Source organism: Glycine max, chromosome 14, assembly GCF_000004515.6.
Source record: "Glycine max cultivar Williams 82 chromosome 14, Glycine_max_v4.0, whole genome shotgun sequence".
In the NCBI taxonomy this organism is placed as follows: Eukaryota; Viridiplantae; Streptophyta; class Magnoliopsida; order Fabales; family Fabaceae; genus Glycine; species Glycine max.
The window spans coordinates 30576242-30593327 of NC_038250.2; the positions used below are offsets into that span (position 1 = coordinate 30576242).

The 17086-nt window shown below is 36.6% G+C and overlaps 1 protein-coding gene across 1 annotated transcript; it reads left to right on the plus strand.

Annotated features, from left to right (window-relative positions):
• The first annotated feature begins 1590 nt into the window (after positions 1-1590).
• On the plus strand, positions 1591-4050 carry LOC112999348 (uncharacterized). The gene is made up of 4 exons (XM_026125401.1): positions 1591-1713; positions 1810-2551; positions 2789-3147; positions 3586-4050. Exons 1-4 carry the CDS (start codon positions 1591-1593, stop codon positions 4048-4050), a joined length of 1689 nt encoding a protein of 562 aa, XP_025981186.1.
• Positions 4051-17086: the final 13036 nt, after the last annotated feature.

The window sequence follows — 17086 nt, forward strand, 5'->3', positions numbered from 1 at the left end:
ATTAACATCGGTTTTTGTAAAAAATCGATGTTGTTTTTAGGTTTTTTTTTTAAATACACTTTCTGTTTTTACAAAAAAACCCAAAATTTAACCTGTAAAATTGAAATCAAACCATAGATCACAACATATATCATTTGCATTCTGCTATCAAATAATTTTTAGCAGAAAGCTATAGAAAACTATCAATTGATAATTATGAATAAATGATTTATTAATAACTATCAATAAAGAATATTCAATGTTCAAATGACATAGCAATTAACAAAAATGTAAAACAAGGTAGTAACCTAAAATGAAATAGTTCCCTAACATCCTAACTTTGACTTGTAACTTTGAGATAAAATTGTGCCTACTGGATGTGAAGTGCCATCAATCTCTCTACTTCCAATGGTCTAACATCATTAAAATACTGCATGATCAAATAAAACATAAGTTAATAATGTAATACAAATGACAAGAAAATAAATTTTATTTAAAATAAAAAATTACCATTTTCCAATTATTCCTGAAATTTCCTAAGATTATCATGGACATCCAGTGTATGACGTAATAGCCGCACTCAATGCTTACTTTTTGTTTATTACACTAAATACATAATGAAATTTGGATATTAATTAAAACTTAACTACAAGGTAACTCCTCTGGGTCCTCTTCAAGATCCTCTTCAGAGGATGACACCTCTATCAATTGAACAGGCTCAACTAGTCGATATGGAGTAGGCGTAGGTAGTATCCACTCCATAGGCTGCTAAAGTGTGCGTGCGGGTTGCTCCGGATGTACTAGCGAAGTAGCAGTGAGTCGAACTGTGCCATAGAATTGGCACCTCTCATTGTCTTTGAGGGTCTCCCAAACACCCTCTAGGCACTCCATCACGACGCGATCATGGATCAACTGCGCTGTCATCGCGATCTACAAGAGAAAAAAGAAAGGGGGTAGACTCTTTCACAAGAAATCTAACTACACAGGTAACAATACAATGCGTCCCATAACGGCTACATACAGTCAAAATGTCTTTTTCAAGAGATTTCCTCTCTGGTAATCGGTTACCAAAGTATGTAATCGATTACCAGTGCCCAAAAATGAATTACAACAGCCATTGCACATTGGAACTTAAAATTTACACTATGTAATCGATTTCTGCTATTTCATTTATTACTATTAAACCTGTCATTATTTAGGGACGCCACAATTGGTGGTATCAGAGCAAAAGTTGGATTCTAGTGAACCTGTCCATGGTCTTACTGTGTGAATGCTGTGTATCTCTGAAACTTGGAAGTAGGTTTCGGGGAGTGACGTTAAGTCACAAATTGTGTGTAATTCTACCCTCTTGTCTTAAGCAGGAAAGTGCAATTGATTTAGTAGAATTGTTGTGTGTATATATATATAGAGAGAGAGATATTGTTATAACTGTCATAGCCTATATGGTACACTCTCTCAGTAGAATTTCTTGGATACTAATAGCTTCCCTACAGGTTAGGTATGGCAGGACGTGGTAGGGATCATAACCGTGATGTCCTCGACCGCATCACAGCTGTGCTGGAAACTCTAGTGCAGGAATGTGATGTGGAGCCGGCAGAGTATCGGGGACTCATGGCTTTCCGTAAGAACCACCCGCTGAAGTTCAGTGGGGACTATGATCCAAAGGGTGCTAGGTTATGGTTAGCTGAGATTGAGAAGATTTTCGAGGCGATGGGTTGCCTCGAGGGGCATAAGGTCCTTTATGCGACGTTCATGCTCTAGGGAGAAGTTGAAAACTGGTGGAAGTTCGTGAAACCTACATTAGCAACACCTAGAGGCGTTATTCGTTAGAATGCCTTCGAGGACAAATTCCTAGACAACTATTTTCCACGAGATCTCAGAAAGCGAAAGGTGAGGGAATTCCAGGATTTGAAGCAGGGAAACATGTCCATTGGAGAATACACGGCCAAATTTAATGAACTTCTACAGTACTGGCCTCAATACCAAGATGCTCGGAACGAAGAGGACTTATGTGCTCAGTTTGAGAATGGGCTTCGACTGGAGATTCAACAGGCAGTTAGCTACATGCAGATTACAGATTTCAATCAACTGGTGATGAAGTGCCGAATATTTGAGAACAAGATGAAAGAGAGGCAAGCCAGAGGCTTTGGAGGACCACAAAGAAGCCACCCTTTTAGAGAAAACAATAATAAGAGGAGGAAGCCATATTCCAGCAACAAGGGGAAACAACCTATGGCTACGTCCAACATGAGCCAGTCAAAGGGGACTGGGGTACAGTGCTTTCAGTGCGGAGGACCACATCTTAGGAGAAATTGCCCACAACTCCAACAGACACAGGAAGATCGTTGCTATATTTGTGGCAAGGTAGGCCATTATGCTCGGGAGTGTAGAATGGCTGAGAGACCGACGATAACTGCCAATTCTAACACAGTCAACGGTGGATCTACTAATCCCACGAGGAGCAGTAATGTTAGCAACAACAATAACACTAGTGGTGGAAGAAAGAAGGTACCCTCCCGGGTATTTGCTATGAGTGGATCAGAAGCTGCTGCCTCCGACGATTTGATACAGGGTATGTGTTTAATTGCTGATAAACTGCTAGATGTACTCTATGATTTGGGTGCCACGCATTCGTTCATATCTCATGCATGTGTGGATAGGTTGGGGTTATGTACAACGGAGTTACCATATGATATCATGGTGTCTACTCCAACTAACGAGCCTATAACCACCTCTCAGATGTGTTTGAAGTGTCCTATAACTGTTGAGGGTTGATCTTTTATGGCGGATTTGATTTGCCTACCTTTAGCTCATCTAGATGAGATCTTGGGAATGGACTGGTTATCTACTAACCATATCTTTCTAAACTGCAAAGAGAAGATGCTAGTATTTGGTGGAAATGTAATTCCAAATGAACCATTGAAGGAGAATGCTGCCAACGATGGAGTAGGGGACGTTCGAACCTACATGGTGCTGTTCTCCATGAATGTAGAGGAGGTCTCTGAAGTTAACAGTATACTGGTGGTGTCAGAATTCCCAGAGGTCTTTCCTAATGAAATTTGTGAATTACCACCTGAGAGAGAAGTGGAGTTCATTATTGACATGGTGCCTGGGGCGAATCCAGTGTCGATCGCGCCCTATAGGATGTCTCCAGCAGAACTAGCAGAGGTGAAGGCACAAGTGCAGGATCTCTTAAGTAAAAAATTTGTTCACCCAAGCGTATCACCGTGGGGAGCGCCGGTCTTATTGGTTAAAAAGAAGGATGGAAGCATGAGGATGTGTGTAGACTACCGACAGCTGAACAAAGTCACTATCAAGAACAAATATCCCCTACCGAGGATAGATGATTTGATTGATCAATTGAGGGGAGCGACGATATTTTTGAAGATCGATTTGCGATTGGGGTATCATCAAATCCGAGCTAAGAAGGAAGATATTCCAAAGACTGCGTTTCGGACTCGGTATGAACATTATGAGTATTTAGTCATGCCATTTGGAGTGACTAATGCTCCGGCTATCTTCATGGACTATATGAATTGTATATTCCATGATTACTTCGATCAGTTCGTGGTTGTGTTCATTGATGATATCCTAGTGTATTCGAAGAATAAGAAGGAGCATGAAAAGCACTTGAGAATTGTGTTGCATATCCTGAGGGATAGGAAATTGTTCGCCAAACTGTCGAAATGTGAATTTTGGTTAGAGAAAGTGCAGTTCCTGGGGCACGTGATTTCTAAAGATGGGGTTGCGGTGGACCCGGTTAAAGTGGAATCGGTTATGGAGTGGCAACAACCGACAACTCCAACAGAAGTTCAAAGTTTCTTGGGGTTGGCCGACTATTATAGGAAATTCATTGAGGGATTTTCTAAATTAGCACTACCCCTAACTAAACTAACTCGTAAGAATGAGAAGTTTGTTTGGAATGAGAAATGTGAGCAAAGCTTCCAAGAGTTGAAGAGGCGATTGACAACAGCTCCGGTGTTGCGATGCGAGCGGGCAAGGCTTAGGGTGCGTATTGATGCAGGAGGGAAGGGTAGTGGCTTATGCTTCACTCCAATTGCGTCCTCATGAAGTTAACTATCCGACCCATGACTTGGAACTAGCAGCTGTGGTCTTTGCCTTAAAGATTTGGAGGCACTATTTATATGGCACTCGTTTTGAAGTTTTCAACGATCACAAGAGCCTCAAATACTTGTTCGATCAGAAGGAACTCAATATGAGGCAACGAAGATGGATGGAGTTCCTCAAGGATTATGACTTTGGTCTTTCCTACCATCCAGGAAAGGCTAATGTAGTAGCCGACGCGCTGAGCCGGAAGTCCTTATATGTTGCGACCATGATGATTCTAGAATAGAGATTGATAGAGGAATTACGAGATCTAAATCTAGCAATCGAGATGCGACCCAAGAGCTTATTTGTGGGAGCGTTGCAAATCACCAATGAATTCGTAAATCACATACGCAAGGCTCAAAAGGATGACCAGTTTCTGCAAGACAAAGTGTTAGATGCAATGGGAGATAAGGATGTGGAGTTTAAAAAGGATACAAACGGGTTAATTAGATTCAAGGGGAGGATATGTGTACCGCCATTAGATGATTTGAAAGTTAAGATCTTGGAAGGGCACATAAAAGTCGTCTTAGTTTCCATCCAGGGATGACTAAGATGTACTAAGATTTGAAGAAAAGTTTTTGGTGGCATGGCATGAAGAAAGATGTAGCTGAATATGTAGCAAAATGTTTGACATGTCAAAAGGCCAAAGCTGAGCACCAGCGACCATCAGGAGAATTAAAGCCGCTAGAAATTCCGGAATGGAAATGGGAGAGCATATCTATGGATTTTGTATCTAGTTTACCCAAGACGAGTCGTGGACACGATGCTGTGTGGGTCATAGTAGATCGACTCACCAAATCTGCTCATTTTATTCCGGTAAATATGAAATATAAAATGGAGAAGTTAGTAGAGTTGTACATCAAAGAAGTAGTAAGGTTACATGGAATTCCTTCCAGTATCGTATCAGGCAGGGACCCGAGGTTTACCTCGCGATTTTGGACAAGTCTGCATGAAGCATTGGGGACAAAGCTGAAGCTCAGTTCAGCTTATCATCCCCAAACAGATGGTCAGACTGAGCGAACCATTCAGACTCTAGAAGATCTACTTCGGGCGTGTATTATAGAGCAACAAGGCAGTTGGATGGAATGTTTGCCATTGATTGAATTTACTTACAACAACAGCTACCAAGCCAGCATTGGTATGGCTCCTTTTGAAGCTCTATATGGGCGGAAGTGCAAAACTCCTCTTTGTTGGTACGATGATGGGGAAACAGTACTTCTTGGGCCTGAAATGCTACAACAAATTACCGAACAAGTGAAATTGATTCGAGAGAAAATAAAAGCATCCCAGGATAGGCAGAAGAGCTATTATGACAGTAGGAGAAAGCCATTAGATTTTCAAGAAGGAGAACATGTGTTTTTGAAGGTTTCTCCTATAACTGGAGTCGGTAGAGCTCTCAAATCTAGGAAGCTGACGCCCAAGTATCTGGGTCCGTATCAAATTTTAAAGAAGGTTGGGCCTGTAGCCTATCAAATCGCTCTACCTCCGAGCTTATCGAATCTGCACCCTGTGTTTCATGTCTCTCAACTGAGACGATACAACCCGGATCCATCACATGTACTCGCACTGGACGAAGTACAAGTGATGGATAACCTCACCTATAAAGCACAACCTCAGAAGATTACTGATCGAAGAATGAAGTTGCTGAGAGGTAAAGAGATCGCGTTGGTGAAAGTGCAGTGGGGACCCGACGAGGGTGATTCAACCTGGGAGTTAGAGGATAAGGTGAGAGAGTTGTACCCAGGTTTGTTCCTAGAGTAGTTAATTTCAAGGACGAAATTCCTTAAAGGGTGGATGTATTGTGACATCCTGGAATTTCTACCCGGAATTTTGTAAGTATTACATTTAAATATATATATATATATATATATATATATATATATATATATATATATATATATATATTCTTGGTAGAAGTATGTACATTGGGGGATAAATACGCGGGTTAGACTAATTAACGAAGAGTAACCCATAACTGGACAGTTATAGATTAATTCGCAATTAATTAGTCTAAAAATTATTATTTTGCGTGCAACTTATAATTAAACAAAACCAACCTCTGAACCACGCTTAGGGTCTCATTTTGAGCGTTTTGATATATATATTGCCTACCTTTGAAAACGGGCCCCGACGGGTGTAGAGAAACGTGAAGAACTGGAATTAGAGAGGCGACACGCAAACCGAGACAGGATTTCAGCATCCAAAAAGGTCCAGTTTTTTTCTTCTTTTATGGCTGAGTATGTGGTCAAGTCAAAGGTAAAGGTGGGCCCTTTTTGCTCCAATTAAAAAAATGACATGTGGAATTGCTTTTAAAAAGAAAATGAAAAAGAAAAGAAAAACCATTTTAAAAGCCAAATCTTCTCTCTCTTTCTCTAGAAACTTCCAGCACAGCTCTCTCTTTCTTCCTCCATGTTTCTTTTTCATTTTCTTCACCACCATTGTTGTCTCTCTTCAAGCTTCAAATCCCCCTTCATTTCCACACCAAATTGCAAGATAAAGTTGTTTTTGGAGTCTAGGAGCCTACCTCTACCTCATGGGACCTTCAATTTCAGGTAAGGGTGGACTTCTCCTCACTTGAAATCTGTGGGTGTTGGGTTCTTGGGAGCTATAATGGGTAGTTCTACTAGGTTATTGCTTTAGGGTAGTTGTTTGTGAAGGAAATTGTTGTAATTATGCTAAACTTGACATGTTTAATGTAAGCAAAACTGCCTATGTTGATTTAGGGTTCAATAATGATGTTTTGAGATATATGAGTGCTTAAAATGTAGATAGAAAATTGGTAGAGAGGATGGGGAGAGTTAGCTTAGAGTTAAATGTGAGAATGGTAGTGTTGTAGGTGGAAAAGTGTGAGATTTTGAGATTTAGAAAGCCAAATTTGGTGTTAGTGGAAATTTGAGTTTAAAGTGAGTTGATTCTAGTTTAGAATGTCAATTAGGACTTGTAGGAAAGCTTGGTCAGAGCAAATGAGGAAAATTAGTGGCAAATGTGAAAGAAAAGAGCCATTTATAGTGTAAATTGAGTGTTGAGAGGTCAAATTTTGAATAGGTGGAGATTTTACCTTAAAATTAGTTTGAGCAAGTCTAATTCAATATTATAGACTTGATGAAGATGAGAGTTTACCCCCAAAATCACCCAATTTTCATTTTCACCTTTCAAACCTTGAAAATTCACTAAATTTGATGGGTTTTGGATACCTATAATTTCTTTACCTTGGTTTGAAGTTTGTTTTTGGCTTGAACATGATTTATACATTGTTTAGGACTCGTAGGATCCAATTTGAGTGGAATTGGATGCATGTAAGCTAGATTTTGAAAATCTGCAAAATTATGCAAAAAAGCTGCCCAATTATGCAGCAAATCTGCCAATTATGCAGAAAAAAAAAAAACTGGTTGTGCAGTGCTAGTTTCTGCTGTCATGGGAAAGGTAGTATATCTCGTGTTCTAGAAATTCTTTAGCAGATCCCAACGGTTAAAACTTATATTTCTGTATTAGGAATACCCAGTTAAATTTTCAAGGCGATCCAATGGTTAACGAATCAAGGATGAGGACTTTACTGAGGTATGTTGGTTAGAAAAATTCTGTGGAATTCGAATGAATCTTGTGTAAAGATTTTTGCCTCCACTCTGTTTTTTTTCCAAGGTAGTTTCATGTCAAATGGAATTGAATTGATTTGACATTGTGAAAGCTTGGAGGGATTGATGGGGACCCAGTGCTGAGAGGAACGAGGAGAAGGGCTACGTATGTGTACGTGAGCTCAATTTAAAGGTGGGCAACTGGGGATGGTGTGCTTATGCCTGGGCTTGTGGAAATGGGATATTTGTTTTGGGCCATCGCCCGATCGCCACCTAGTACCACATATGACGGGTGCCCCATAACCCAATAAGCCTTGTGTGAGAAAGCGTGGAAGAGTCACCCGTCATATGTGTGAGAAAGCGTGGAAGAGTCACCCAATGGGTAGTTCTGTATTCCACATATGCTGAACTACCCATTGTGAGAAAGCGAGGAAGAGTCACCTAACCTTTGTGATTGGGGATCCCATGAAGAAGGTTCATAAGGGTAAGAGCAAGTCACTTGTTAGTTTTGCTAGCAGTAAAATTGATCTCAATCAATTTTTAGTCCCTTCTTATGGTGCAAGAAAGTGCTAAATATTGCATTAATATGAGGTTAAGTTTTATAGTTAAGCTTTATGTGGTTATGAGAAAGCTTACCAAATTATAAAGCTTTTAATGATTGCCATATCCCTTATGGGTGGTGTATGATTTGCAAAATACAATTGATGAAATCACCTGTATTAGTTTCAAATGGACTCACTTGTATGAGATCCTAGTAAGATCTCTAAAGCACTCATGAATATCACGCAACGTATGGCCTAGTGGCACAACATAGTGACAACAACAAGATTGCGGGGGTGTACTATGATTGGTAGAGCGCTAACATGCATCAATTGTTTTTGGTTCATATATCTTGCTACACCAACTATGTTGTGTGTTAACTCCTATTAGTCTAGGTCTATGCTTTCATTTAACTTTTGAAATATGTGGGGGATTGTTTTGTTTTAAGTTTTTGAAAGATTATTTCAAAAGACAAATTCCAACATTTCCTAGAATATCTTTGGCTCATGTGTTTATATATCAACTTGTGATTTGGACTATCAAAGTGGCTAGTAAGGGGTGGAAGTCTCATGCGCATGAGCTTGGGCCTCGTGGAATTGATGTAATGCAAATCCACCGATTTGCGCCCCTACACGTGCGATAATGGGTTGTGCAATTCTTTTACGAATTACTGCAATTAAATCCTTTTGAGAATTATTTTGAATTCAGAAAGCCTATTCAAAAATCCCTGTTTTAATGTGCCAATTTTTTATTTGATCCAATTACAAAAATCATGGGATTTTCCTTTTTCTGCCTCAATCATTTGATCGCTTGATTAATTACAAAGATAACATTCAAATTATCATTAATTCTTTTTATTATTGTCTTTATTATTCAAACAATCATATGGTCCCTTCCTTTCCTATAAATACGCGTCTCTAACATTAGTTTTTCACACTGAGAAAACATCCCTCTTCTCTTCTTTTTTGCTTCTCTTTTATGTTCTTGGGTTTGAATTTTCTACCATGCTAGTTTCTGTAGCCTTAACTTAACTGAGAAGTTCCTATTGTATCCTGGAAGATTTGCATGGGATACCATTGATAAGTCTTAGGGTAGTGCTTATACACGACTTAGGAAGACATCAGTTGTGATCTTCAACATCGTTTCCAACACATTGACTAAAGATAGTGTCGAGATATACTATATAAGTAAGGAACAATCCTCCCCTTACAAGCCAATTTTCTAAGGTTTTGTTAGGCTTAAAATCCATGTTCTCACATGGTATCAAAGTCTATCATAGACCTATCCTGTGTTTGTCACACTACAAGTGGATAGTCTAGCTAGCTTGAGTGTGAGGGAGGGTGTTGAAAAAGTCACCTAAATTATGGTTACCCCTAGATTGAGGGGTGTGTTGAAAGTCTCACATGTCAAGTAACCATGGACAAAAATGGAGACATGTTGACATTTCACACTGACTAAAGATAGTATCGAGATAGACTATATAAGTGACAAACAATTCTTAATTCACAAGTTGATTTTATAATATTGAGTTAAGTTCAAAAGGTAGGTTCTGATTGATTACATATCCACTAATTGGGTACATCATAGTTGCAATTTTATTGGGTCGGCTCTCATAAACATGAGGTGCATCACATGTTAAATGGGAGAAGGACTTCATTGTTATATTTATGTTTATTTGACAAAGCACCCAACAGAGTTGTGCTTTTTGTTTTTTAAATTAGTTCTAACAATTTTAAAATAATCAAAAGTTATAATTTAAATTTTGAAATAAATAATGGTCTTTTAAAAATCGTCGCAGATTATTGCCTTTTAAAGTTTAAACTGATATGTCATCTTTTAACTTAGAAATTCTAACTTTAGGGACCAAATACAAAATAAAAAAAATATTAGATACCAATTTTTTTAAAAAAATTTTATTAGAGACCAAATTTTTTTGAAAAATATTAGGAAGAAAAAGTAAAATTAAAAAAATCAATCAAAAATAAAAATATATTTAAGTTTATGTTTAAATAAGTTTAAAAAAGAGTTAAATAAAGGAAAAACTTTCAAATGAATTTTCCATTGCACCCACACCATTGGCTACACAAGAGAAACCATCTTGTCAAACACGCTTTCAATTTGAAGGTTGCATTGTGCTCTTTTACCGTTGAATGAAATTCATACGAGGACAAAATAAAAGATTATGTTTTGAATTGTGATAATTTGTGAATTAAAAAAATCATCGTAAATAATTTTCCTACAAATTAAGTAAATTTTTTTATGCTTTATACATCTTAAAAATTGCAAGCATCACATTTGACTATAACAGTCAGAATTACGTACTTTAATTTATTTTGTAAACGAGCGATACAATAATTTATATATCAAAATTAAATATCAGTATTATTCTAAAGAATTACTGCAAATATGTCAATCATACATAATTTTATTATTTAAATTTCTAGTCTCCACATATTTAAAATGATAATTCTTCTATATTTCTCATGTATAGAAGTTACTTTTAAGGTTTAACACTATTTTTTTTTATCGGAGATAATTACACTCAAATCTAATAAGACAACTATATACATTAAAAGTTAAAAGCCTCTAAATATTTATTATAGTTACATATCTGGCATTGAATTCAAGACTAATTTGTTAAACTTGAACAACCTATCAAGTCTCGTAAATAAGTTGAAGATGATGGAAATAGAGATTATGAAAGTAGAAAAAAAAATTAAAGTAAAGTTAATTAAAAGGTGTGTATCTCATATAAAAAACATAAAATTTCTCTCTAATATTATATGCATCTTAAAAAACAAATACAACCTCAGAAAAAACATAATAATTTCTCTTCTGTAACAATTATTTTATTTTATTTGTATTCTTTATTCTCATATTTAATACATTTATGCTAAAAAAATAATACACTGTTTGTCTGTTCTTTTTATATATCGTTAATGGTTATTGTTTAGAAACCAAAAAATAATAAATTCTCTTAATTCTAATAAAATAGTTGAGATTTATTTTTTATTTCTTTTTCTTTTCACTCCATAATAAATATGTAAAATAATTAAATATTAAACTTTGCAAATATCATATAAATAAAAATAATTTAAGAAAAAAATCGGAAAGTTAAATAGAAAGGAAGTATTTATTATTCATTGGGGCCCAGACAAAGACTGTTCACCACACACTAACTGTGAAGCTCTTTCTTCCAAAGGCTTCGGCCTATAATTAAAATCCTAATAAGATTTAGAACCACTTGGTATCATCTATTCCTTGTTTGTGGGTCTGAATCCGGTAACGATGAGTGAAACTCAGGGCCAAAACGGTGAAAGAGAGCCACGATCAGCTGGAGCTTCCAACTCCACTGGGTCTGCAGGTAGGACTGTGATCGTGAGTGGCAACAACAAACCCATGAAGCCTCCAAAAAGGGGTGGTGTGATGAAGCAGATTTGGAATGACATCAGTGACATATGGAAATCTCCCTCCACTGAAACCACCTCGTCATAATTGGGTGCTAATTTCCATTATTGGTTTGGTACTGTGGTTCCAGTGTTGACGAGTACTATCTTTGTCTTTTTGTATGTTTTCTTGGTGTCGGTTAAATCATAGTACACGTACTAGTGGATACTATGTATTGATCCTCTTTTCTTGCCTTTGTTATAGTAAGGAGTAGGGTTAGCTAGTTTAAATGTTGAATCGATGTTCTGGGCTATATGGGGTGTTTGTTGTTTGTATCAAGTTTAATTCTCTGATGGCCAATTGACATGTTTTGTGTAGAATTCCGTGATTAACTGAAGTTGAGATGTTATTATTATGTGTAAACTTGTGTTTCCTTTTGGTTTGTTCTCGTTTTGCTCCTAGAGATTAACTCCTAGGAAGTCATTTTCTAATTGGGAAGCTGGTGATAATAATGGTCTTGTGGAAAAGCTGGATCTTCTCATTGATTCTCTTTCCAAACAAATTATAAATGACTTTTATGTTGTTTTAAGATAGCGAAAACAAGACCATGCATGTAATAATAACTGAATTTTAGCGGAGAGTTGGAGAGGGAGATGGAATAATAATAAAAATAATAAACATAATTTCATTTGATTTATATATTTTACTAGACCATTTTATCCTTTGTCAATTTTTATTATTCCTAGGTTAAATTACTCATTTGGTCCCTATAGTTTCATGATTCTAACTTTTTTAGTCTCTATAGTTTGAAAGTGATATTTTTAGTCCCTATAGTTTACATTTAAATTTTCTTTTAGTCCTTGTAGTTTCGAAAGTGGTATTTTTAGTCCCTATAGTTTCATAATTCTTACTTTTTTAATCCCTATAATTTTCAAATTACAGGGACTGAAAGAGAATTAAAATGTAAACTATAGGGACTAAAAAAAATACTTTTAAACTACAGGGACTAAAAGAAAATTAAAATGTAAACTATAGGGACTAAAAAGACCACTTTCAAATTATAGGGACTAAAAAGGTAAGAATCATGAAACTATAGGGACCAAATGAGTTATTTAACCTTATTCCTATCTTGATAATTAATCATTACTTTTTAACTTCTAATTTTTATTTTATTTTTTATTTTTAGTTAAAATAGGCAAGGAGACTTTGCTCTCTCACTACTACAAAAGTAGGCTTTCACATCGCGCTATCTACATCGGTTATTTAAAAACCGATGTAGTACATGACGCGGTGGCATTTTTGAAATTAATGCCAAGTATATAGAGCTGTTAACGACGGTTTTTATAAAATTGCCTTTGATGTGTATGTTACAAAGGCGGTTTTATAAAAACCGTCTTTGTTCATGTATAGACTACTACGGTTTTGTTAATCACTCGTCTTTGAAGAATTGCCATTTTTATTTGATTATTTTCACTTTCGAATCTCTCTCTCCCTCCCTTAAACCCACCCCTCTCCTCTTGCCATGCCAGCCTCCCCTTCAGGTTTTCATTCATTCATTCATTCCTCTCTAAAAGCCTCACTCCCCCAATGCCAACCCTACGCTTCCAATTCCCGCAATTTCTCCTCTCATCACAACTATTCTCTCAATTTCTCTTTTCGTTGCTTTTTTGTTTTTGGCAGAGAACCGAACCAGATGGAGGAAGCGCAAGAGAGATTCGCAAATCAGCCGACACCACCAGAAGCACGAGGAGGAGGAGGACGACGACAAAAACCCCAATGCGGAGGAAGACCTCGTCAAACGCGACTACGATTCGGAGGACCAAACGCACCAGAACCACCCTAATTCGCAACCTCACGTGGAGGCGGAGGTCCTCTTCGACCACGACGTTTGGATTTCGCAGTTCCCGGTGGTGATAAAGCGCTTCGTGAACTGCCCTCACTCCTCCGTCACCGCAATTGTTGCTCTGGAGCGTGCCCTCGAGTCCGGAGAGAACAAGGCTCCAAGCGCAATAGGATTGGAAGGAGTTAGATTGGTTATCTTTAGGTGTTGTGAATGGTACGTGTGGAACTAGTGATTGAGGTGTCATGTGTTTCATGGTAAGGGGAAAACTTAGATGCACTTACTTGGATGCTTTTGGTGTTGTTCTTTGACCAAAGTTGGAGTTTCACCTTGGTAACCTATTCTGACTTTCAATGCCAGATTTTTTTTATGTTTATTGTCGAGGTAAAACTCTAATTTTGATTCGATAGCAAACACCAAAAGCATATAAGGAATTGCATCCAAGTTTTTTTCTTATGTTAAATTGAAGGAAGAAACTTTCATTGAGTTAATATTCAAGAATGTGTAGAAATCAAGTTAGGCCTATTACTGTTAGGATGAGCCATGTTAGTTAGGCCTTGTAAGTTGAGAGTAGGACTTGTTAGAATAGGTAATTAGTGCATCTCTAATAAATAGAGGCTGAACTGCAGAAGATGAAAGGGGAAGGGAGTTAGTTGGTGAGGATTAGTTTTGGGGGGTGGGGGGGGGGGGAGAAACTCGACTCTCTTTTTCCTGGGGCAGTCATTCTTGTAGATTTTGCCCTCATTCATTCTGAATTTTGATACCACACTGGTGCAGATTAACCATTAGGGATTCATTCAATAAAAAACTCATTTCGTTCTAGTTTTTGATCTAGTTTCTCTCAGAGACAAAGAACAGAGATTTAGGCTTGATTGCATCGCATATCTGGGCAAATGGAAATTTTTTTAGATATCCGAACACTTAATTTTAGGTTTGAACAAAATCATTACATGTCTCCCAGAATTTTGGATTAGAGACATAATCCCATAATGATGGAGACAATCTAATAGTGTAAATAAAATAACACCTAAGTAAGATAAACCCAAGCCCGAATACAGCCATACGCATGGGGACATGTGGACATTACTGCATAGCCTTGGGATGGGACTAAAATATAAAATAATTCCAAAATAAAAATTTCTTATCTTGACTATGATCGATTTTGGAATCAGCCTATAATTGTCAGTAGTGCAGAATGTAGAAAATATTTGCTCTTTAGTTTACACTTTAGATTTCTTTTTGCTATTTGCATAAAGTGTTGTTTGTTGATGCAAGATCCAACTATGAGGATTTACTTCAATCAACTAATAAATAGTGCTCCTCTCTGTTGCTGCATCTTTTATGTTAGCTTCATACGTCAGGGTTAGCATTATTTTGAAAATTTTGACTAAATTTCGGCAGCATTTTGCATTGGTCTCCAAGTACATGACATGACATCGGTGAAATTAATTTCCCGATAATCAAGTATGCAATCAGAGAACAACTTGAAATACATTGTACCAAAATTTCATCAAATTAATCAAAATAATAATAACCTTAACGAATGAATCTAACATAAAAATACCAGTCTCCCTAAACTGTCCAAATAGACAATTCAAGACTAAATACAATGACTAATGCAAACTGTCCGTAAGAATCATTGCATTCAGTCTCAAACGGGAATCTAAGGTTCACTCAGCATGAACAACAGTTGTTTATATAGGAAATTACATTGATGACGTACAAGAACATACAAAATCTAAATTTCAATTACAGACAAATATCGACATCAACAGTTGTTTTTATAGCATATTACATTCATGACATACAACAACATACAAAATGTAAATTTTGATTACAAAAAAATATCAACATCAACAGTTCTTAATGTAACTAATTTGGAATTCTGGGCTTCGGGGGTGCTTATGCTTTATTATTGTAGTTAGGTATATGTTGGACGAGTGGCCTCAGATATCTTAAGAAGGGGGGGGGGGGGGTTGAATTAAAATATTATAAGTTATTTCCCCAATTAAAAATTCTATTTAACTTTCTATTCAAGTTATAAATTCCCTTAATGATGAATTTCTTAAATATTGATTCAAATAGAGCAATTTGAATATGAATATAAAACAATAATAAATAAAGGAGTTTAAGGGAAGAGAAATTGCAAACTCAGATTTATACTGGTTCGGCCACACCCTTGTGCCTACGTCCAGTCCCCAAGCAACCCGCTTGAGAGTTCCACTATCTTGTAAATTCCTTTTACAAGTTCTAAACACACAAGGACAATCCTTCCTTTGTGTTTAGAATTCTTTCACAACAAGAGACCCTCGGTCTCTTAATCCCTTTTCAGAATAAAGAAGAAGAGAAGAAGAAATCTCTCTTGAAAGAGATAGATTGAACAATTTGAACACTCAAATAATTCCTTATTGAATCACAAGTAATTTGGCCAAGGAATTTGTAAGAGAATAAAACGATTTTGCTTTATAAGAGGATAAGACCTTTTTGTTCTGAGAAACTCTTGTTAAATTCGTGTCTCAAGTCACATATATATAACCCCTTGATGGCCATTTAAGAAACAGATAAAAAGATGTGACTGTTGAGAATGTTTTCTGAAAAACTCCTCTGGTAATCGATTACAGTATATGTGTAATCGATTACAAGCTTTAAAATTTGAATTAAAACATTCAGAAACTGCTGGTAATCGATTACCATATATATGTAATCGATTACACAATGCAAATTTTGAATTCAAATTTTAATAGCTTTTGTAAATCAGTTTTGGCCACTGGTAATCGATTACATCCTCTGGTAATCGATTACCAGAGAGTAAATTTGTTGAAAAAAACTTTTTAACTTAAATTTCTTGGCCAAACCTTTTGGTACTTCAATTGGAATTCCCTTCCTATTTAATATACCCTTTCTAAGACTCTAGAGACTGTCTTGATCATCCATCTTGAATATCTTTAATTTCTTTGTCTTGAATAAAGCTTTGAGACGCATGTGAACCTTTGGCATCATCAAAACATTCAGCTTGATCATTTGTCTACAATCTCCCCCTTTTTGATGATGACAATCCCTAAAATCAAGACAAGCTATATACAAGATGATAGCACGTTCACACAACCCTTACTCCCCCTATCTTTTGGCATGTATGCCTAACTTTTCTTAATGATAAATTTCTAATTGATTTCTAACCCAAGTTCTCTCCCCCTTTGGCAACTTCAAAAAGAACTAAGCAACACAAACAAAATCCAAACAGAGCCAAACAATAAATCAAAATAAATCCATACATTGTCATAACCGATCCAAAACAAAGTCGAGAAATATAATAATACTTAATAATAGTGCAATATTACGATAACTAGAGCAACAAAAAGCCAAATACACGGCGATAAACCAAAGTACTAATAATACTTAATCACTAATAATACTTAGTCATAATACTTAAGCTAAGATGATGATGGAGGCGGTGGTGGTGGATCAAAGCAAGTACGGATGAAGGAGAAATCTTCTTCAACTTTGGTGATCCTTGATTCCATGGCATCGAACTGCATGTCGACTTGCAATTCCATGGCATCAAACTTATCACCAACAAAAGTCTGAAGACCATCAAACTTGTCCATAAGCCTTCGAAGAAGAGTGGAATTATCTTCAACTGGTAGGTTGCCTTCTTCAT